We start from the raw sequence: 23,948 nt of genomic DNA, 5'->3' as shown, positions 1-23,948 counted from the left end.
TAATTTAGTGCCAATAGATTTCATTATTATAAGAATGATTAAATGGATTAGTGTTATAAATTTTTAATCCAATATAAATTTAACAACATTATTTCAGTTATTTTGGCTCCATTAATTAGAAATAGTTTAGCATTTCTTTATAATAAAACTTCATAAATTATTTCACGAAAATAAAATATAATTGTTTATTTAATAACAATTGCGCAAAAAATTAATCAAACTTCTTAATAACCATAATTTGTATGTTGGGTATACAAAAAATGTACGTTTTCAGCAACTTTGTATTGGTACAATTTAGGAACCAAAGTACAATTAAAAAAAAAGATAACCTCATCCACACCTCTATAATCGATTTAAAACATTGAACGAAATTGAAATTCAGAACCAGAATTTCTGTATCAACAAACGTTGGTCGAAATTTTATTTTGTTACGATGAATGAATTGATACTAAACATTATAAAAATATTTCTGTACTAATTATATGTTTTTCCATTGTTTCAGGTACTGTAAATGCAAATGGCGAAACAAAACGACAACGAACATCATATACACGATATCAAACATTGGAATTAGAAAAGGAATTTCATTTTAATCGTTATTTAACACGACGTCGACGTATCGAAATCGCACATGCATTATGTTTAACAGAACGTCAAATAAAAATATGGTTTCAAAATCGTCGTATGAAATGGAAGAAAGAACACAAGATGGCCAGTATGAACATTGTTCCATATCATATGTCACCTTATGGTCATCCTTATCAATTTGATCTTCATCCGAGTCAATTTGCACATTTAGCTACATAGGGATTCGATTATAGTTCTTTAGAGGCTGGTTCAATTAATCCAAATACACTTTATAATAATCCTAATTCTGGTGGTTTTATTCAGTAAAATTTACAATTTTTATTAATTTTATTACAAATCAACAGAAATTTTGTTAAATTTTTATACGTTTGAAGAGGAACTCAAGTTAATTTTGTAATTTTTTTTATTTCTATGAATCTAATTTAATCAAATTCTATACCAAAAAGAATCGTCCACCAATAGATCGAACTATTTAATTCTTTGTGAAAAAACTGCCACTGGTTTTCTGAAACCTAGGTAAATCAAATCTCAAATTCGGATTCTGGAGTTTTAACGACAGGTGACTGGCCCCATTTGAAAAATATATCAATTTTGGTACAGTTTTTTGCATGGCTTAAAATAACTATTGCGAAAGTAGGAAAGTGAGTATCGTGAAGCTTTTAAACAATATTGACATGTGGTCTAACGTGGTAATTTGAAGCCCTTCCACCAGCGCTCTTTTTCTACTTAAACTATATAATTAATATTCATTCCATGGGGAGACCTAGGTATGAAATAATAAATCAATCAGAAGAGTTAAAAGTTCGGCCAAAGATCCATTCTACGTAGTGCTACAATTCAAACTAACTCTTAACTCGTGGAAATGAATTAGACTTTTGAAGATTAATTTATATTTAATAAGATTAAAGGGATATTCTCGGTTTTTCACTTTATGACTGCGAGGAAAATTGTAGTTTAACCCTTCAACTCTTAAAGGTTCCCAGCAAAATTCACTACATAACTTCAATTTAGTCTGCTGCCCATGAAAACAACCTTTACAAAAATGTAAACTAATTTGAGTCAATTATTCATTAAAATAAAACTAAATAAAAAAAAATCGTAAAGACAAATGTCGTAAAAAAATCATTTAAATAATGATATTCATTGATTTTGAATAAAAGCAAATTTTGTTGTGAAAAAGAAACAAAATGAAGTTAAATTATTTCACAAGGACGAACGAATAGTTTTGTGTATTTATATTATTTTTTTTAAATGAAGAACAATAAATCAATGAAACTTCAACTTTGAAAACATCTGCTACTATAGCCAACATATATTTAAGAATCTACATATTAGACTAGGTGATATGGGCAGTAGCACTGAGACAAGTTTTTCTTCAGTTTTTGGCATTGTGGATCTACGACCAGAATTACAGCCATTTCCTAGTTATTTATTTTTCAACTACTAGAGATCGAATTTAGGTTTTATTAGTTTTAAAAACATATTTAGATCAAATCAAATTTTGATCGTGATTTGGACTTAAAACAGGCGTTATATACGTACCCTATACGAAATTACAAAAGGCAAAAGGTGACATTACAGCATTAGAGAAACTCGGTTGTTCAAATGTACTAAAAGAAAACTCGGAATAATTATTTTTGTCTTTATGTCGGTTCATTTATTCGCGAATCTTTTTTATTGCATAAAATTCAAGTCATGATGTCGTATTTCGTACACAACCAGGCTTTGGTACTTATGTGCAAACGACATATCTAGCGTCTGTCCTATTTATTCCGGTATTTCTAACGACATAATTCAAAAGTAGTCTTGCACGTAATTATACAAAGAGGTAATTTTCAACGACATAAACTTCTAAAAAAAATTGTATAGAGCCGTAACAAAACTAGATATATGTTAATAAACAAATTAGGGATGCTTTAAGCCTAAATAGGGTGTAACAGAACGTTTAGTTTAAGAAAAAACAATGAACAAAGATTACTTTCTGACGAATATTTAGTCTATTTTAGAATTGAATTGTATAAGAGGCAACGTTGTTTGATTTCCTTATGTGCTGTGACTATGCGCTGCTTGCTATACTGTGTGCACAAATGAGCAATTTATAGCATGTATTCGTAGTAGCATTGGCAGATTTACTGCACTAATACAGCTAATAATTAGAGAACTATATTTTTTTCTTTTTCTCACATATCGCGTTCTCCCTTACTCCGATTTAAATCGTTAGTTAAAATTCGAGGGGAAAAAGTTAGTTAAATGTTTTTTTAAATCTAATTCTAAAGAAATTAGTTAGTTTTTTGCTTTAAAGAACATCTCCATAAAATTATCTTCATATGATAACTTATTTGATCACTTATCTGTATAGAATATTTCCTGAACTTATTCTACCCGACTCAAAATGCCACCGTCCAAATCATCTGGTCTATATTATAAAATAAATAGGTACTTTTAAATACACTTTACAAAATAGAAGAAAGAACATGAATATCGCGTCATATTTGTGAAAAAAACAAATGTATTTTATTTAACAAATAATAATGCAAATTTTTGTGTAATGTCAAAGACAATGAAACAAATACTTTATTTTTTATTTTATTCTTTCTCATTCATGTTTCAAACAAAAACACACATATTCTTTTTCTGAAATGTGAAATAATTAGGTACAATTTAGTTTATACATATTTTTGAACACATTTATTATATAAGGTTTTTTTTTTTTTAAATAATCTTACAACCTTTAACATTTCCTGGGTTGAATTAATATTATGTTGCGAATATTATTTTAATTGAATTCTTCTGAAATTAAATAATTAAGTGTATTCAATGTTCACTGGTACCAAATTTAAGCAAGACCTTTCTTACTTAAATATTATACACTGGTGAATCGAACTTATTAATTTGAAATCGGTGAATCATTATTGTAAAAGCATACACCACCGAAAAATCGATCTTCATACAATTGATTCGATATTGAACAAACATAGCTAAGAACTATGCTATTTGAATCAGCCTTTAATTTCTAAAACTCGCCCATCGGTTGAGGTCCTAAAAACAAGCACACAAACAGACAATGGCAGCATCAAAAATTTATTCATAAGTATGTGGGAACGTCTTTTCGTAACTGTTATGTTTGTTTTGATTCTCACCCAAAAAAATTTTTTTATACTTACATCGTTGGGTTTATGGTATACTTTGTCAAAGGACAGGCTGCGTTTGTCATAAAAAAATTTAAAAAATATATGATTTAATACAGGAGAAAATTGTATAACTAGGTACCCCTGGAGTAAATGAATATCCTGCCAATATTAAATAAATATAATACTCTTTTTCATTTTTGATATTAAGTAATACCACTGATTTGGTAAAATGAAAATTTCAATAATTCCGATTCAAGATTTGGTTTTCGAATTTTTTCCTGAAACAGAATATAAAATATTTTTCTGCACTTATAGAATATTTTTTTTTCTTGCTTCCTCGTAGAAATGCCTAAAATAAATCAGACTTAAACTTATAAAATATAATTTATAAAAATTTCCACAAAATTCACTTTTGAAATAAATTTTTTAATAATTTAAATTATTAAAATCAGTATTATCGACAAAATGTATTATTTCATTAAAATTTTCCCGTTAAATAAAATTCTTCTGGCGATGAATATTGAACCTGGCTGTAAAGAACTATAGGTATTAAAATAAAACTTTAAAAAAATTAAAAACTATTTAAAATGATAAACTATTAATTAAAGAAAATTTAAACCATGTAAATAAAAAAAATTCTATATATACTTATTAATTTAAATTCTAAAATAGTGATGATTTTTTTAGATTATAAATAATTCTAAGAAAACTTTATTTTCTAGAACTTAAAAAAAATACATACACAGGAAATAAAATATAAAAACAAATTCGGAATTATACAGGGAATCCCTAAATTGTTTAATATATTCTAAAACTAATTAAAAAACATGTTCCTGTTTCTATGTTTTTCTACTAAAAAAAAATTTAGTAAAAATACTGTACCTTCGTAAATATTGTATTTAAATGTACATGCCTTTTTCAAAACTAAATATTTTAAAAAAACAGGTCTCACTTATAATTTGAGATTATTAATTGTTTAAGCGTTAATTTGTAGAAATCGATATTCAATAAATGAAATAATTTTCGTAAATAATTCCTCGGTATCTGAAAATTTTTCTTAATTTGGACCTATAATTATATAACACATTTTTCTAGCTGGTATGGCCATTATGAATAACTATTTTTTGCCCCCGACTCAAAACAGAAGTGTTATTAGTTTAACGTGTCTGTCTATTTGTCTGGCTCCTAAAACCATGAACCGATTTTGATTTTCTTTTCTTGAAAGGTAATTTGATCGATAGTGTTCTTAGCTATTAATAATGATGTTTCAATGATGTTCTTCAAACGGTTGATTTGATTTTCTTGTATCATAACTCTAAAATTCTTTCGATCAAATTACCTCTCAAACAAACAAAAAATCAAAATCGGTGCATGCGTTTGGGAGCAATAATGCCACAGACGAGTGAATCAGGCGGTTTTTTAAATTTTAAATTTAATATTATTAATAATGGCTTTTATTGAATTATATGCTGTATAATATAAATTTTAATTAAGGAAGGTCTTAGAATACACAAGAGAAATATTTATAAGAAAATCTAATTATTTTTTGAATTTGAATAAAATTATATTTTTGAAAATATGTTCCAAAGTTCATTCATTGAATCTAGAGCACACCAGGATGATAAAATTGGCAATCGCAAGTCAATTTTTAATTCAGCTAAAAAATTAACAACATTAAAAATTAAAAGAAAATTTTATTTTATTTCTAAAATTTTATTTCCTTGTATTTTTTTAAAATAGTGAGGTCCCTCTTACTAATGAGTGTAAAATTTGTAAATATTGAAAAATAATTAAATAAAAATTAGGTATTAATGGAAAATAGTGGACTATTAGCGGTTGTGAATGTGCAAAATCAAGAGAGCACATTATTCTGCTTTCGTAGGGGATATGAAGTTTACATTTTGTGCCTGTCTGCTGTTGTGATTCTTCGGCACAATTATTTCATCTTTAAACTCTTCATTAACTTGACCAATTACTTAACCAATTCCTTATCAAATAATTATTGGACTGCTAAAATTAACCTGTAAAATTAACCGCTTGTCATCGTTTCATTACGCCCAACTTCGATAAAAAAGCAGGTTTTTGGACCCCCAGTCAAAGACAACACGAAACAACCAGACGGGTACAAGCGGGCTTCATCTCTACTTTCTAGTTCATACTTGTGTACTTCGGTAGCTATTGTGTCCTTTGTAAAGTATTGCTATTCAAAAGTTCTATAGGTAACTATGGGCAATGAGTCTATCAAGATAAGTAATTAATGTGCCCTCTGATTTCTGTTCACTCAAAACCGATTAAAGACCGCTGTATATAACTTAATTTTAAAAAGATTATGCACAATTACTGCTCCACCTATTTTTGAGCCTAAAATGTCGAAAAATTAACTTTTTTATAGTTCTTCTCAATTAAGACAAGACGACAAGAAATTAAAAATATTAATTTTTCGAAACTTTAGATAGGTACCCAAAAAAAAAATTGATGTATTCGCGGTTTTGCATGGTTACAAAAAAAGTATTAATTTTTGTTTTATTTTTTATTATTTTAAATAAATTTTGATTAATTTTTGTGTTATTAATTTCAAAGAAAAAAATTGTTTTTAATTTCAAAAATTTATAAATAATTGTATCGTGTTATTATTATATAGGTATACATAAATATTCTCTCTCTGTCAAGAAACTATTTCTATTTCATTCCATGTACTTAATATTTAAAAAAAAAAAAAAAGCTTTGAAAAACTATTAAAGAAATTTTAAAAAGTTAAAGTTGTTTTTTGATTCACACAAGAAGATGACCGGCGGATTGAACGTGAAAAGGATGACCATAAAAAAAATTTTAAGTGACATTTCTTTTTTTATGTTGTTTGTTTAAATAATTATTGTAATTTAAGAATAAATTATACAAAATATACATTTTTTTCTAGATTTATTAATATTTTATTAGTAGCCATTTTGATTTTTTATAATAATATTATTTATTATAAACACAGATCCATCATTTTCATGTGTTACAGCCATATTTGTATTTAAATAATATGCTAAAAATATGCCAGTCATCTTTTTTTTTTTAATAATCCCCGCCTTTTCCTTTAAATCCTTTCAGTGTAAAATGGAATTAACATGTGTTTGTCTTTTTAACAATAACAGTAAATCCCTTATGCTTTAACCGATTTTTTTTTAAATTGACCTCTCATGACAAAATCTTGTTATCCAGATTGTTTAATCAGACCCAAGTCATGAAGACCAGTCTAATTTCAAAACAAAACGATTTTTGAATTTTGTTGTTCAAAGTTGTTTAAGAAACAGAAGCCCCTTTTCACAATGAGTGTTGCAATTATATATTTTGATCTTTTAAAAGAAATCTTGAATCGAGAGGAATTTACTAATTTTAGACTTTGGAAATTTAATTTATTATATTTACGGCAAAAGGCTTGTATTAGTGGCATTGGAAATGGTGGAAATTTGTTTATAAAACAAGACATTTGAGTTTTTAAAAATTATAAATAATGGAAATCTTTCATTTGTTATCCAATCTTTTTTCAGATTTCCATTTGGAGTCATTCCAAGACGCAGATGGTTATGCATTTTATCATCAAGGAATGGGTGGTATGCATCCAATGCACCGTGGTTTATACGCATATGGTGGACCATACAGCTAGCAATCCTGGAATAATTTTGGACCATCCACATCTGGTCCAAAGTGGGAACAAGATTCAATGAATATTTAAAACAAATATTAATTTATTTTTTAATTTGTAAAAAAAAATAAAAATTGTCCGTACTGGCATATTAAATAATTTTTTAAAAAATTTTTGTTAATTATTATTATTTTTATTTTGGAATTTTTAAAGTAAAAGTGAACGTGTTTTGAAATTTTGTAATTATTATAAATATTTAAAAATTTATTATACTCGATTTTTTATTTAAATAAAAAAGTGCTGTGTAATTATTCAAAAGTGGGCACTAATTAAATTTCTGCACTTTTAATTTGTGGAAATGAGTCAAAGTCACGCCCATAAAACGTGTTTGTGCGCTGACGTGAAGATTAGAATTTATTAACAGTAAAGTTTGTTGCAATCCTGTTGCGAAATTATATATCACGAAAAGAAAATGGAATACGAGATTGAAAATGATTAGGGCGAGTTAAATTAGAGTGGGAGAAGGATTTGCCAGTCGTACTTAATAGAGGATATAAGGACACTTAATAGAGGATAGAGGAAAATATGTACTCAAATTTTTCTTAACTCGCCTTTTTTCCGGACAATCTTCATTAAATTAAAAAATGGGTATAATATTATTTTTAAAATTGTAAAAAAATTCAAAAATTTTATGTTGTTAAATTTGTTTTCTAAAGCATTTTACTCGAGTGAAATTTAATTTAAAAAAAAGGAAATATCCACAGTTCCTCTTCTGCATTATCTTTTTTAATCTCATTTCTTTTTAACGGGATTGTGTTATACATGAATAAAATAATTTTAGCAAATAATTTGAAAATGAAATTTATCGCCAATACCTACTGACTTGCTTGTCTAGAAAATTGATTAAATATTGCAAGATAATTCATATTATAATATCATAAATTATTTAATATGAATTATCTTGATTAACCGGCAGTGCTACCACCTGTATTGGGAAAATCATTAATGACGTCAAGCAGCCAACATAAAAAAGTTTAAATCTTACGAAAAACTGTCGTGGTCTATGGAATGACTCATTTAAGACTGCTTCTTTTTTTAATTTCGTAACATATTCTTCAAAAAAACAAGAATTAAAAATCAACACCCTTACATTAAAAAACATACGTATGCATGTAGTCATACATATCTGTATATGTATTTGCCTATACACACATAGGCATATATTATACAAACGAGTACATTTTCCAACTTTAATTTAGCTATGACATGAAATCCTGTCATTTTCATGACTTGTGACTATGGGAACTTTTCTTTAGAATGACTTAAACTATCATTTCCGAAAATTTGAAAAAGTTTGACCGAAATGCAAATTACATCTAATTTGTGCGAGGTCTTTTTTTTAATAAAAAAATTTAATTTTAAACGAAATTTGAAAGTTAATGCATAGGATATTTCATCAAAATGGAATATATATCAACCGATTTTGAATAAATTCACTCGAGTAGATTTGTACATGTATTATTGTGTATTCTTTTTTTGTAAATTTGAAGAAAAAAAAAACACAGGGATTTTAAATTTTAAAAAAAATTAAATTAAAATGTTAGGAAAAAAAGACATTAATAATATTATTAATTATTATTAATTTTCATTGTATTAAGGTGTAAAAAGTGTGAAAAAAAAATATTTTAATATATAAGTATTATTTAATTTATTGAAAACAAAAAAAAAAACAAAAACAAAACAAAAAACCACTTTTGAGTAGCATTCCTGATATTGTAGTTTTGTGTATAAAAAAAATTCATATAATTATTAAAACTTATTAATTATTAAAAAAATTTAAAAAAAAAAAAATAAATAAAACAATTTGCGAAAAAATACTTATTCTCTTTTTTCTCTCTGATACTTTTTAGTATTTCTCTCAAAACTGAAATAAAACAATTTTATGTAATTTATAAAAAATAAAATTAATAATAAATAAATAAAACATGCAAAAAAAAATCAGAATTATTATTTAAAATTAACTAAAAAAAATATTGTATTATAAATAATGGTATTTAAAAAATAAAACAAATTGAATAAAAAAAAAAAACAAAAAACTTTATATAATAATAAATTAGTGCAATAATATATATAAATAAAATTAATTAAGAATGAAAATTATCCTGTCTTATTATTTTTATTTATTTTTACTTTCAAAATTTATTAATTTCGCTTTCAACAACTTAGTAACCACAAAAATTCCTATTGCAATTTAGTATTCCATGAAAAAAAACAGTAACTGTACGTAAATGGTAGTCAGTCCATTCCCATATAAAAAAGAACTGCTGTGCAATTGTAGAGTCAACCAAACTTTCCTAACTTTGGATTATTTAGCGTAATTAGGACCCCAAAAAACATTAAAATTTTGATCATTTGACGATTAAATGTCCCGTGATATATCTTGAATAGACTCGAACTAATAACTTTTCATACAAGATTTAAGTGATATCTCAAAAACTATCTACCCAATCAATAAATGAAACGGATTTTTGCACTTTTGGGTCAAAATTACCTACCCTAGATAACAAGTTGCATCAAATTCCGAAGAAAACATTTTTATGCAATTTTTTCGAAGATCCGTAAGAAAATTACGGAAGATCCGCAAAATTATTTTATCTCCAATTTGACTAAAAATCGTTTTCTAGAGTCATTTTATTCCAAAAAAAAACGGATCACTTTGACGATAGAACGAGTATTTTTGAGATATTGACTTAAATCGTATATAATGATTGATATTTCGAAACTATTACTTCAATCGATACATTAGAAATTTGCCGTTCCTGGGTATACCGAAAGAGTAGCAGGTCAGAGCAACTGTCTCTTCTGGATCTGGATTTGTCATTGATTTAGTAGGTTAAGCATGTATTTCTGCCTAAATACTGTTTAATTTATATAATTTTTAAGCAAAAAATATTTTATTTGCCCTCCTCTAAAAACAAAATTTTCTGAGGAAAAGAAGTGTCTTTACCCAATACGAAATTTTTTTTTTTTTTTCAATTTAGAATTAAAAACCTCGAAAAGGATTCTATTTTGCGGAAAAAATTCTCCCAAATATTGTGTTTATAAATAGGTCGACGATGGATGAATATTGTTCTATCGAGCTAAAAATTGATAAGGATAAATGTGGAAATTTTCAGTCAGACAAACTTGGTGTTTTGGATTCCTGAAGACCTCAAGCATATCTATAGACAAGAAAGTTTTTCATGTAGGTATTCATTCTTTACTTCTACATTACGGTTCCAACGATAATGGAACTGATGTTTAGGAAAGACTGTCACTTTTTTAGACATGCTGTATGACAAATACATATTTCTTTAGTATTTTAACCTTCGACATTCTACAGATAAATATAACAATTAATTGAATAGAAATAAGACAGAAATAAACACATTTATAAAAAAGATGAAATATATAAGTTGCGCTAGAAATTTGCAGTGCATTTACCTTCTAGAAATTTTCAACTAACATAAATTTGTAATTTTTAACTTACATTCCGATACCGGTATTTAATTTCTATACCGGGTGAACCCATGTCGGGGCCCCTTGGCAATGCAATTTTCCAGGGCAATTAGGCGGTGTGAAAATCATACAGCATCGTGTTCTTTTTTTAGTCTTTGTAAATCACCTTGGATCCCCCTTGTATGCAGCCCTGCTCATGTAAAGGACACCGCAATATTAGATAGGAACATGGCTTTCTGTGAAACTTTTTCTAACCCACCCTAAAGTTCAAAAATATGGTCATCCATTATTTTTTTAATTAAAAATTATTTTTCGCAGGTTTTTTGGATAAAAATTTTATTTATTTTGTACGAGGTTTTTAACTTGGTACTAGTTTCGAATCTTTTTTTATTCTTCTTCAGGCATTCTATTCCTAGGGCTCTTAGCCAACGCGGGGGTAGCTTACTGCGCGTAATGCTTAATCCGCCACTGGAGCTAATCTGTGCCGTACAAACAATTTGAAGAAAATGAAGAAAATGCTCATGATTTGATACAAAAGTTTATTTTACTTTTTTCATAAAAATTCAATCTTTAAGAGGGTCAAATTGGGGATGAAACTCCGTAATTTTGATGGTGAAAAGATAGATAGATAGATAGATTTAGATAGTTTTTATGAAAGACGTCATTTTTGAATTAACTACTTAACCGATTTTAAAAATTATTTCACCTATAGAAACTTACAATATCAGCTAGTATCATAGGTAAAATTCCATTTTCCAAATAATTAGAGTCACCACCAAAAAATTAAAATCCACAAAAGTGTGAACAAAAGGGAAGAGTGAGCGCAAGAAAAATGAGAGTTATAACGCGGTAGTCTTTGTTTTTAAAGTAGGAATTTCCCAGAAAAGCAGGCGGGTATCTGCAAGTCGTTCATATAATCCACAATATTCTAGCGGAGTAACATCCTTAACTGTTTTTCTTATATTTTTTAGGTACAACCTATATTATACATAAAACAACAGTCAAAGTTATTACGTCATACAAACAAGAACACAACAAACACCAGTTAACAACTGTTTTTCATTATTGGTATCACCTTTTTGTTATTAATGTATTAGGTTTATATATAATAATTAATTATTATTTTAAAACTGGCATAAAATCCATTAATCTTTTCGTCAACTATTATTATAATCGGTTTATAATATCTGTTGTAACCTTATTGTTTTTTTTGTTTTTTTTTACTAATATTAGTTATTCCGACAGGTCTGTCTGTCAGTCATAACAGTCAAACTATATGAATATTTGATGCACCACACTAACAACGATTCACCGAAAACGATTTCTGCAAAGTCAATGATTGTTTTCTAAATTACAAATTTGTCTGCACAAACAATAAGATTTGTTAATTAGTAAAGGTTTCAAATTAGTTAAACAATATTTGGGATACGATTATTTTTTTAATTTCGATATAAATAAGTATGCCTTTTCGCTAGTGTACTATAAAAACGAATAAAGAATGTAAAAAGAGACAAAAAAGCTCCATCCCATTAAAAATAAATTTTTTAAATTGTTGTAATTAAAATAAATTTTAATTATGAAAAATTAAGATTTTCTTAATTCACAAATATTATGATAAGGTGAGCCACGAGTATAACTATCTCGTGAAGAAGAGCGTACCTAACAAGTTTTAAGGTTGGTGTGAAATTTTATTATGAAAGACAATCCCCAATATAGAATGACTTCCACTTTTATTGTTAAAAAATGAACCAATCAACCATTTTTCACTCATAAAATTTTGAAAATTTGAAAATTCGTTGTTGTTTCATCATGATGCCTTGTCCGGTCACCGGTGGTACTACTAGCATCACTAAAGGACTGAAACTTCTAGTAAATCTAGAACGCACACTTCATGAATAAATAAATTAATGAAGGCAAAATAAAAAATTTATTGTTTATGATTTAACGATTTAATTGATAAGCAAAGAGTCGGGATTAAATAAGCAACTTTTTAGAAATCTATTTACCCCTATATATCATTTCAAAGTTAGCATTATATCCCGGGATAATAACATACAATTTCTGATTTTTTAAATTTAGATTGGGATTAAAATCAGCTCATATCAAGAATTTTTAAAGTTATAAAAAAGTATTATAAGCAAAAAGTAAAAAATTATAGTTTACTTCAGGGACAAGCAAAGTAGATTTTATATCTGTTTAGCAAGTTGCATAACTTAAAAATCGTAACTCAACACATGCCATCAAGATGTTTAGTATTTTTTTACTTTATCTAAAATTATTGTAAAGTGTTGTCTTTTTTCTGCTAATTAAATAATCCCTACGTTTTTTATTTTTTTAAATCAAAATTTTCAATGCGAATTCTGATGATTGGAGACTACATTTTTGTCTTTGATTCGTTTTTATCGTAGTTGAAATATAATGAAAAATTACCATTGTTTTTTCGGCAAAGACAGCCTTGCACTCAATTACTAAAAAAAATGTAAGTTTATAAACAATTTTAAGAAAAAAACAAAATGTCATTCAAATCTCCATCAAGTTGCATTGACACCACAACCCTCGTCTTAACTGGTGTTTTTCACTGTTTCTTACATCAACAATGACAGACAACAACAACAATAATAATACTACGTATAGCATACAACAATGTACGTATCCTTGTGCCTTGTGGTACAATTGGATTCCTTTAATTTCTTATATAGTAAGGTACCTTTATGTAGTCATACCTATATGAACAAATCATACTCTCAGACTTATATAAATATGTGTATATATTTAGTAAAAATACTCGTCAACAAAAATTTGAGATCAATCAATTATTGCACAAATTTCTTTTTTTATCCGATTTATTTCAACGATGTTTCGTTTTATTAAGAAAGCCAATAAAGGACAGTCTAGGAATGTATCTCCTTCACATTACTGAAATGAATCCCAAATTTTATAACATCGATCTGCCTAGTGAACTATTCTATATGCCGGAATTCGGAGCTCTTTTCAACTAAATAACCCCTCCAACCACTCAACCTCCGTTGATCTCTATCATCTACCATGATAGAAACAAATTTTGTATTTTTTAATAACTGTTCTCGGTAATAGCATTGACAATTTACGTCTATAAATCGACGTGTAGAAAAATTGACAGGACAGGGAATAATTAGTAAAAATATCAAAATATATTCTTGTGGATATCTGACCGTGGTTTCAATTAGAATCAATTTTTCTCAATAAAGATTGTCAATATTGTAAAAAAATGCAGGTGCTTTACCCTAAGCAAAAATTTACATTTTTCGACAAACCTCGTATATGAAATTGATATCTGATTATTTCATATTGCATTCTAGGCCATGCAGAATATTTTATCAATAATACCTTTTTTTCCTAAAACGATTAATAAAAAAGTTTTCTAAATGGTGTCGACTTAATTGGACACACTGTATTTAGCTATGATTTCTTTTCCGTATGGGGTAAAGAAGAATCAGCTTTATATGAAATTGAAATTCGGAAGGTAAGATTCATTTGTAAAGGTTTCATTCGATATTCTTCGTATACAATTGTGATGAAGATTTTCATTTCCAAAACTATTATTAAGAAGTGTAAGTAAACATAATAGTCAAGCGCACATGTACAATACAAGTATACACTTGTCAGTTATATATTCATTTATCATTTCCGGTCAATGGTGGTTTTCCTTAACTAATGGTTCACATTCGACAAAACCAACTTACAACTTCTTTTCATTCTATTCTCTATAAAAAGAACTGTCGTCTGATATCAAAATCATCGTTCATGTTATGATAGATTTGTCATTAATTGATTTTTACGTTTCCTTTTTATTTATATTTTCTACGAAAATATAGACTTATGTATTGTATCAAAAATCAACGGGAAGAGTATTTCATGTATCCTTGAATTTACAATTTTTAGGTTTTGGAGATGTCTGATTTTTCTCCCCGCATCCCTAACGGATCCCGTCAGTTCAATTGAGCGGAAATTTGCTTTGTAGCGCTACTTACTAGGCGGATTGATTTTATAAAATCGGTAGCTCATTTTAGTAAGTTAGAAGGTTTTTCAAGGTGAAAACCGCTTTTTTTCGGCGTTTGTAATGCTTTGAATTTCTGTAGTCACATTGACCTAAAGGCTTGAAAATCGGTATGTGGAAATGGATAAGGTTATGGATGCGACTTTTTATGTCAAAATACTATTTTTTGGCTCAATTTTTAAGAATTTTCACATCTTCACAGCGTCTCCCAATTAAGTTAGAGAGTTGAAAATTTATGTTAGTTGAATTAGTGTTGAGAAAATGTCTTTTGGGGTGTCAAATTTTTAGCCTCCCATTATTTTTTATTCCAAATAATCATCTTTTTTAAAAATTTCATCAAAATGTTGATCTTTATAAATATTATCGAAGATAATAAATGAGAACTCTAGGATATATCGAAATAAGTAAATTTCGTTTTTTGCCACAATTTCCTAGATCAGGTTTTTGTATTTTTAAAATACGTATTTTCGACTACCAAGTAGTCATCATCAAAATTTTTCTTCAAATTAGCTTTTGAATTTCGATTTACTTTTCGTTTTACACGAAATTTTTTTTATTTATCCCTGATTGTATCTATGGAAACATTTTATTAACGAATTGTGGGTCTAAAATAATTTTGACACAATAAACATCATAAAAATGGAAAGTTCTGAACATGAACCAAAATGGTATGAGCGTAGCAATGAAAGTGGTGACAATGCTCGCTTCAAATATATGGGAAGATGTTGGCTTGACGATATTATCGAGCTGACCAAAAGAACAACTCAAAAAAGAACAGGATTCGATAAATTTATTACCAACGCCAAAGTACGTGCTTTTCAAAAAGCACAAGCAGTTCCTGGTAAATATTGAGTATTCCCAATAAATTTTGTATCCCAAAAGTATTTTTAGTTATAATTCATAACCACAACCTTTGAGAAATTGTTCGCTTCAGAATTTTACGAATATCAACTAATTTCAAATTTCTAATTGGCTTGAATTACACTTCAATCCAGTAATTTTTTGTACTGAGTATAAAGCGAATTATTACTCTTTTTTAATTATTTACTAATTTTCGTAGACCAATGGTTAACTAAGTCCATGGCAGATTATCTTTACGATTATGAAACAAGAAATTTTGCAATGGAAGAGGGGATTGATATGCGTTCTAGCCCAGGAGATATGAAAGTTTTTAAACTGTCAAAAGGAAAAGAACCATCTATGGTTGAAAAAGTTCGTGATAGTGATGAAATTAGAATTCGTACAAATTTAAAAGATTTAACTATGTACGTGGTATATTTAACTCTGCTTTTAACTGGTATGTATAGGATCGACTCCAAGTAATGTCAAATCCCCATCCAAAATTTTTACATTTTTTGTGGAATTTGTGGATCAGGATACCAAAATGGCATGAGCTTAACACTATTTGTCTTTTTTTTGTTTCGAATTAGAATAATGATGATATCTAATACAAGATACTAAAAAAAGGCCAGAACGTGCTAGTCACTCAATATACTTCTTGATCAAAATCTACCAGTTTCACAAAAAAATTCCAAATAAATACCAAATTTAATTGTAAAATTTGTTTTGTAAGTGATTTTCAGCAATTATAAACCATCTTCGTATTACTTAACAAGCGCAATGAAGAGGTTATTTGTTGATACAAAGTTTATTAGTTATAAAGGGATACCAATTACTTTTCTTGAAATAGACTCTGTTGACGATATTTTTAAGGTAAAGGCAATATCTTAATATTAGTTATAAGTTATATGACTTCGTTAAATGGTAGAAAACATTAAAATAATTATTATTTCTTAATATATACACTTAGGGTCGAAAAAGCGTTAGGTTCTAGAAACAGGCTGTTGCAATTTTGAAAGAAAACGTATATATTTTTGTGAATTTTTCTCAAACGCCTGCTTCGAAAATTTGACAATATCAGCCGATCTTTCTATAAAAAACCTAAGGGAGAGAGAAAAATTGATAAAAAGGAAACGCTTGTGGTTCCCGCTAGCCAAGAGATTCACTTCAAGCTCAAGAACCCCTTGAATAGCCGAGTACTCATAATTTAAACTAAGTGGTCAAGTTTTCATTATATTAGGGCCCATAGGCAATGCAATTCTCGGCGGGTGCTAAAATCAGGCAATATAACGCTTTTCTTTTTCAATTTTAGTCTTCGTAAATCAATTTAACGCTACTTTGTGGATCCCTTCTTATACAAATATCTACTCCTTGTTTATTTTGTTTTTATTCCTCATAGATCAACTTGACTCCCTTTTTGGGGGCCATATTTATTATTATTTAATTTTAATGTTAACTATTCTAACATTTTTGGATACAAAATCGTTCATAACACCGTAAAATATTTTTCCTAGGCCTTCTGGCCAATGTGGGTCCCCTAGATAATTGCCTACTCTACGTAACGGCTAATTCCAGTTCCTACCTACATACATATGTAAAGACATCGCCCAAAACTAGTCAGAGCATCAGGGATGTTCAAATTGAATATTTCCATAGAAAATTCGATGACAAGTTATGCCGCGTTTGCAATATAAATTATAGAAATTTATGATAAACAACTTTTTTTTTCTTTAAATATGTTTCAGTATTTAACTACACATTTTAAAGAGTCATTGATAACGCAATGGTACCATATGGGTCACAAAAGCGTACCAACCGATTCGGAAGATAAAAATAATATACTTTATGAAAATCGAATGTTAGGTAGTGCTCGATTAAAGATGGTATGTTTCAATCACTTTTAACATTGAATAAATTTAAATTAACAAAAAATTTAAATATAATAAATTTAATAATCTTAAAATAGATAGCTGTAAAAGTAACAAACCAGTGCGTGTTACCCCATCTCTCCTCCTTGGATCTGGATTTACCAATAATTTAATGGCTAAATATATGTTTATACAAAAATATTGTTACATTTATGAAATTTTTACGCCAATTCCACATTTTTGAAAGGATATGCATACAAATACATTTTACCTATCCTATCCCAAAAATGATTTCTTTGGTATACCCTAACATCTTCTTGAATTATATGAACATTTATTCATATGACTTCACATACATAGTAAAACTTTATTTATATTGATTCTTAGATGCGTGTTACCGGAGATAGCTGCAAAGTGAGTAAGATGTTTGAAAAGTATCAACCTTATTGCTTCGATTATTATACAAAATTCTATCAAGATGATAAAATGTTTCAAGGCAAAGAAAAGTAAGTATCAGTTACGAATTTTTTGATATTAGAAAATCCGTTTTATGGGTTGATAGTTCTAAGCCAGCAGACATTTCATGGAATTATTTTTAACTTCCCGATTCAAAAATGGATCGAAAAATTTAAAAAAAAGAGCTCGCACATTCAACTCTGAACGCCTTTATGTGCAGGTCTATGCTTAAATAAAAAAATGTGAGTGGATTCCAGATCAGAGTTTCTGGCCTATTTTCGGGCTAAGTGATATCGGGGAGAATATGTTACATTCATTATTATAAGCGACGTCTAACTTAAATATTTGTTATAGGAATGAAAAGCATAGAATGCTATGGACACAATTTGCGCGTATAGCTAAAGCGTATCATAGAATAGTATATAATAAACCGATTTATAAACTCGGTCTAAAATCGAAATATTCGAATATCAGCTTGAGAGCCCTACCATTGTACTACTCTACCTGTGAGGCTTGTGTGTATGTGACGAATTTATTTTTTCTATAAAACCACTATTGAAGTTTCAAATCATTTCAACGCGATTCCGTTTTTCGTGACTGGAGTTGCGTCCTTTTAGTTAAAAGTTAGATATGCTCTGCACTACTACTCTATAACACAAACAGTCTTATCCACGTGCAGAATTGTAATAAGTAATTGTAATTTGATTGTGGAATGAAACTGGTTTGAAACTTTCGCCCCAAAAGAATCGCATCATGTATGCTCGTCCTAATATTAATAATAAGCAAACTAATCTCATTTTTTCCGGTTTATTTAAATTTAATAAGTGTTATCGAATAAAAAAATGAATGGAAAGAAAATAAGTATGTATTTAAAGTATTATTTTAAACCCTTATTGCAGATTCTATAGCTTTGCACAAATTTGAGAATCTTTAAACATTTTTAGGCAATTAAATTACATCAATTTATTTTATTATATAAATACATATTTCTACTACTATGAGGTCATCATCAGTATGATTAGCTAATCGTAATTACTTTTATAGATGCCATATGTTACCCGTTGTTAATTTGGTGACGAAACAAAAATTAATATAATAATACTTTTGTTTTTAGACAACTTTCAACATATTTGTGTAAAAAAATTGCCTATGTATAAAAACTTTTTGAATTAAAAAAAAATTCTTTATATGTATATACAAAATTTATAGACCTTGTTTTGGCTTTTCTAAGCGTTACAAACTTGGGATTAAACTTAATATAAAGTTTCGCATTCCGTATTAAGGATTACCTCTTTTTTAAAGGGGTGACCGTGTTCCGTCATTTCATTATTTCTGATAAAATCTCCCGAGCTCACTTCATTACCTACGCCCCACTTTGAAATATTACTAAGTTTAATTACTAAAATATTTTTCGGTTGAGTTTTCGTACACTAAATAATGAAAATTTATTTATTTTTTACAGGGAATCATGGGAACACAAACTGGAAAATGGTTCTTCTATTAGTGGAATATTTGGTGACTACAATGCACAAGGATTTATTGAAGATGTTAACGCAGATAATATTGACAGACTTGATGACTTACAATCAAATCATTGGATTCAGCGAGGAACTCGTGCATTAACAACACAGTTTACAGTGTTTAATGTAAACTTAAAACTATTTTGTAATATTATGTAAGTAAAAAATTAGTCTGTGGGGAATATCTTCATGCTGAGGATAAGAACGAAAGCGACTACAAGGGTGGCGTTTAAGGAGTATCCGTTTTTATTTTAAATTTTAGATAGTACGAGCACCAAGGCAATTTTAGATTTAGAGTTGAAATTATTTGTACCTATCTTATTTTCATTTTTAATAATGAATTTTGCTAAATAATTTAAACAAAATTTCCGATTTCAGATTGACTTTGGAAATTCCACCTACTGGAGGTATATTTCCATCGTATAAATTCAACACGGTAAAATTAATATCTTATTATGATCCGTGGGATTACTTCATATTAGGCCTTGAAGGTGGTTTGGGATTGTATTTCATATATTTTTTAATCCAAACAACACGCGAAATGGCACTTTTTGGATGGATATATTTTTTATTTTCATGGCATTATTTAGATGTATTAATAATTGGTGTAAGTATGAAGTATTATAAATGAGTATCTATTTTAAATTAAAAAATTCGAATTATTAACTTGACGCTTATATTGCCTGTAGATGGTCGACTTCTCCTGTTTTGAGCAATTTTTAGAAAAAAGCTTGATTTTTTTTTAATGAAGTTGGACTAAGTCTAAATCAATTCTGAAAATTTTTGGGGTGGGAAGGGGTTTTGGTAGAGTAAAAATCTTAATACTAAGTTCAAATTGACTTTAAAAAATCCCCGAATTAGTCTACAATAACTGAATTAATAAATGAATTATTTGAATTTCAGGGACTTCTCGGTATAATAATTTTAAAGAGTATGTTAGAAATTAAAATGCGCCAAATATTTCGTGAAACAGATCTTACGATAGAAAATCCTTATAGAAAAGCATTTACAAGTTTTGATACAGTTTCAAATTTACGCATTGCTCATGATCATTTATTTGGTACGGTTTTATTTTTTTCATGGTTAAAAATTATACGCTATTTTGATTTTACAAAAGTGGTGAGAAAGCTAAACAATTTATTTTTTATGGTATGTATCTATATCAATCTTTAGCTTTCAAAAAATCAAATGTGAGAACGTATTCAAAAGAAATCATATCTAGGGAGCCGGGTAAGTAAAGCATGAAAATGGAATTGCAACAATTATAGTATTGGGCAAAATATGGTAACGAAAAAAAAAATGCAAGAATACTAGTACATCTGTTTAAAACAAAATATCATAATATCAATTATTATCTAAAATGGTGATAAAAAAACTTCATGAATAGAAAAATGCTTCACTGTCAAACTAGAGAGAAAAAATTCAAGACACAAAAAAGTGAAGTCGTCATCTCGTCTTGTAGCAAAACAACAAATAATGTTCTTTCGAATACGTTCCTTCCTAAAAAGCAGGATAACTAAATCAAATTATTATTTTGTGGTTTTTAGTGTGCATCAGAGATGGCTTATTTTATAGCTCTTGTAGGTTTTTTCTTTCTGGCATTTGCTGAAATGGGAACTTTAATGTTTGGAATGGGCGTAAGTAAGTATCTGTACGATAACGAAATAAAAAAAAAATCATGTGGTTTCCTTTTGTTTTAGATGCCAGAATATAGTACGTTAGGAAATGCATATTTGACATTACTACGCAGTATTGCTGGTGACACTCAATTTGACGAATTGCAACAGTTTGATACTATTCTGGGACCTCTTTATTTGATTACATTTCTAATATTCGTTATCAACATTGTGCTGGTAAAAAATCTATTTCTAAATATTTTTAAAATCGTTTTCTTCGTAGCTTTTTTTAAAGAATTCACTTTATAAATAAGGCTGTTATACTAGATGCTAGAAAATTACCGGAACAGCAGAAGGATTTTTTTTTAAAATATAGTTTTTTTTCAACAAAATACATTCTTCCTTTCATATTGGCCAACTCCCTAATTTAAAAATTTTCTCTATCTCTATCTATTATGATAATTTTAATGTAAAAACTCATTTTTTATATTTATAACTGTGAATTGCAACTCGCTAACTGGCGATAATAATTCGTACTAATTAAAATCAGAAAAAGACCCTAATTCAGTAGTTCCAATTTAGACCACCTGATTAGTTACCAATTATCAAAACTAATAGACAGAATTTGCAATTTCTACCTCTTTCTTATCTATTGAGTTCTCGAAAAAAATACTTGGAACAAAAGTTAACAGCTCATAGTTTTTGATTTGAACTGCAAAAACAGAAAAAAGTCGAAAATTTTGCAGTTTTTCACGGATTATCCATGTGGCACAACTTGCTTAGTTTCACACTCCCTTAAGGGGTCCAAGTAACATACCAGAAAAGCAGCTTTAGATCGTGTTTTGTGATTTAAAATGTGTCAGTTTAAGTCAAGTTAAGTAATACAAAAAGTTCCAACTTTGACAGCGAATCTTACAATCTTTTTTAATTGCAAAAAAAATTTCTCGCAATTCTCAAAGGAACGGTTAATTCTTAACATCTACTTACATATACTCAAAATTGTATCGCATTATTTTAAAAAATGGGTTTACGGATTTGAATCTTTAACTGAAAATATTTAATTACAGAATGTATCAGTTTCTATATTAAATGAAGCATATTTACATATGACACGGTATGGTTTAAGACATAAGGAAACAAACTTGAACACGATACACTATTTGAAACGTGCAAGATATAATATATTTGGTTCTGGTAAGAAGAGTGTTCTCTTTAGAAAACCCACAGCAACGGCTAAAATGTATGACAGCGATATTATAGAACTACTTCTCGAGTAAGCATAAGTAAATTTTTGCAATTCTTTTTTATTTTATGGACCGATTACGGATAAACTGTTGTCATGGTCACATCAAACAATTTTTTCCGATAAGAAAATCTGCACAGCAAAAAATTTTCAATTCCACTCGACAAACTGCAAATTTTTAGGATTTCGGAAGAGGAAATCTCTTTCTTTCAAACGTCGAACAAACTTTTTATTGTATTTGTTATTCAAACCTCTTAATTGAATATCGTCCTAAGCGGATATGCATACATTTAAATCTGGCGATAATATTAAAAATTTTCCGGGCCCTTAAAAGAGTAGACACTAACTATGAGAGATTTCTTCTTTTAGTCATGGCTTCAATCCTGCTGAGATTCATGCATTTATGGCAAAGTATAAATTGAAACAATACAAAGTGGCACATCATTTGTCAAAGCGACGTCAGGAAAAACTTGTTCAAGATATTAAATACATGGAAATGAATTCTTATGGTAATTATGAGCATGGCTATTTTTTTAACACTATTTTATCTGATTAACTTGAAAATTTGCACATTTATCAAGGTTTCCGATGACAATACAAAAATTTGATAACTTTATCTTGGTATTCTGACCAGAATCACGAGGATAAACCATCGATAAAACCAATCTTATCTAGGCACTAATTAGTCAAGAAAAAAACAGGATAAATCAAGAGAATAGCGGAAGTTGAAAAGATACTAAAAACACATTTGGGAACTTTTGGTTATTTTAAAAACTATTTCAATAAAATTAATCTTTTATTTTAGTCCCTATTGATTTCTTTCTGAATTCGGCTAAACAATTAAAACTACTTGTCGAGAAAGGAGAAAAGGAAGTTGTTAAGAAAATGCAGGAACAAAATACAAAACCGGAAGATTATGCAAGGTAATTTCACTTAAATATTATTAAGCAGAAATGAAATGCATTTATTCAAAACATTTTAAATAAAAATTTCAGGATAGCGAGAAGATTAGATAGCTTAGATGAGCGATACGAAAATGTTTACACACGAATGAGAAGGTTACATCGATTATTGAAACCAAAAAGGGGAGCTTAAGAAGAACCCAGAAGAACCTAAATGAGATGATAATGAAATGTCTCTCTAATTTTTTTTGTATAGATTTGTGCAATAAAATAATTATTTTAAAAAACATACAAATTTATATCGCTGTCGATAAAGATGCAAAACTGATAAATAGCATCAGGATTGTTACATATTTTAGAGCAAGACAAATTATTGAGAAAACTGCAAGAGTAAAAATAATTTAAATCGTTATAGTTCGTAGAACTATAAATGTTTTTTGGATTCTGCAAATGGCAAGTCCCAACCCATTTTTCGTGCTAAGGACATGTTGTATGGTTATGAAATGAAGGTGGATCTTATAACGGCTCTTAGACTAATTGCTGTGCCTTTCTACTCTCCGTACATCATGGAAAGAGTTCTTTGTTTCTCTATGTTCTTTCTTGCTATGATATTTTCTCA

General features: G+C 28.3%; 2 protein-coding genes across 3 annotated transcripts in view; both read left to right on the top strand.

Moving 5' to 3' along the window:
• The window catches only part of LOC123300223 (homeotic protein Sex combs reduced-like), an 89,605-nt gene extending 82,134 nt beyond the window's left edge, over positions 1-7,471 (top strand). For both annotated transcript variants that reach the window (XM_044882762.1, XM_044882754.1), the window contains 2 exons: positions 503-715; positions 7,256-7,471. In XM_044882762.1, coding sequence (XP_044738697.1) covers positions 503-715; positions 7,256-7,371 — 329 coding nt within the window. In that variant the 3' untranslated portion in view covers positions 7,372-7,471. The remainder of the gene's footprint in view (positions 1-502; positions 716-7,255) is intronic.
• Positions 7,472-15,523: 8,052 nt separating this feature from the next.
• LOC123293405 (polycystin-2-like) lies at positions 15,524-23,522 on the top strand. The gene is made up of 13 exons (XM_044874219.1): positions 15,524-15,725; positions 15,945-16,156; positions 17,470-17,607; positions 17,980-18,098; positions 19,511-19,723; positions 19,947-20,175; positions 20,472-20,633; positions 21,116-21,205; positions 21,269-21,421; positions 22,252-22,457; positions 22,797-22,936; positions 23,233-23,350; positions 23,423-23,522. The coding sequence occupies exons 1-13, from the start codon at positions 15,524-15,526 to the stop codon at positions 23,520-23,522; spliced, it is 2,082 nt and encodes a 693-aa protein (XP_044730154.1).
• The last annotated feature ends 426 nt before the right edge of the window (positions 23,523-23,948 follow it).

The sequence above is a fragment of the Chrysoperla carnea genome, chromosome 1 (genome assembly GCF_905475395.1).
Source record: "Chrysoperla carnea chromosome 1, inChrCarn1.1, whole genome shotgun sequence".
Taxonomy (NCBI): Eukaryota; Metazoa; Arthropoda; class Insecta; order Neuroptera; family Chrysopidae; genus Chrysoperla; species Chrysoperla carnea.
Note: the sequence above shows the minus strand (reverse complement) of the source record. Positions and strands in the feature narration are given on the sequence as shown.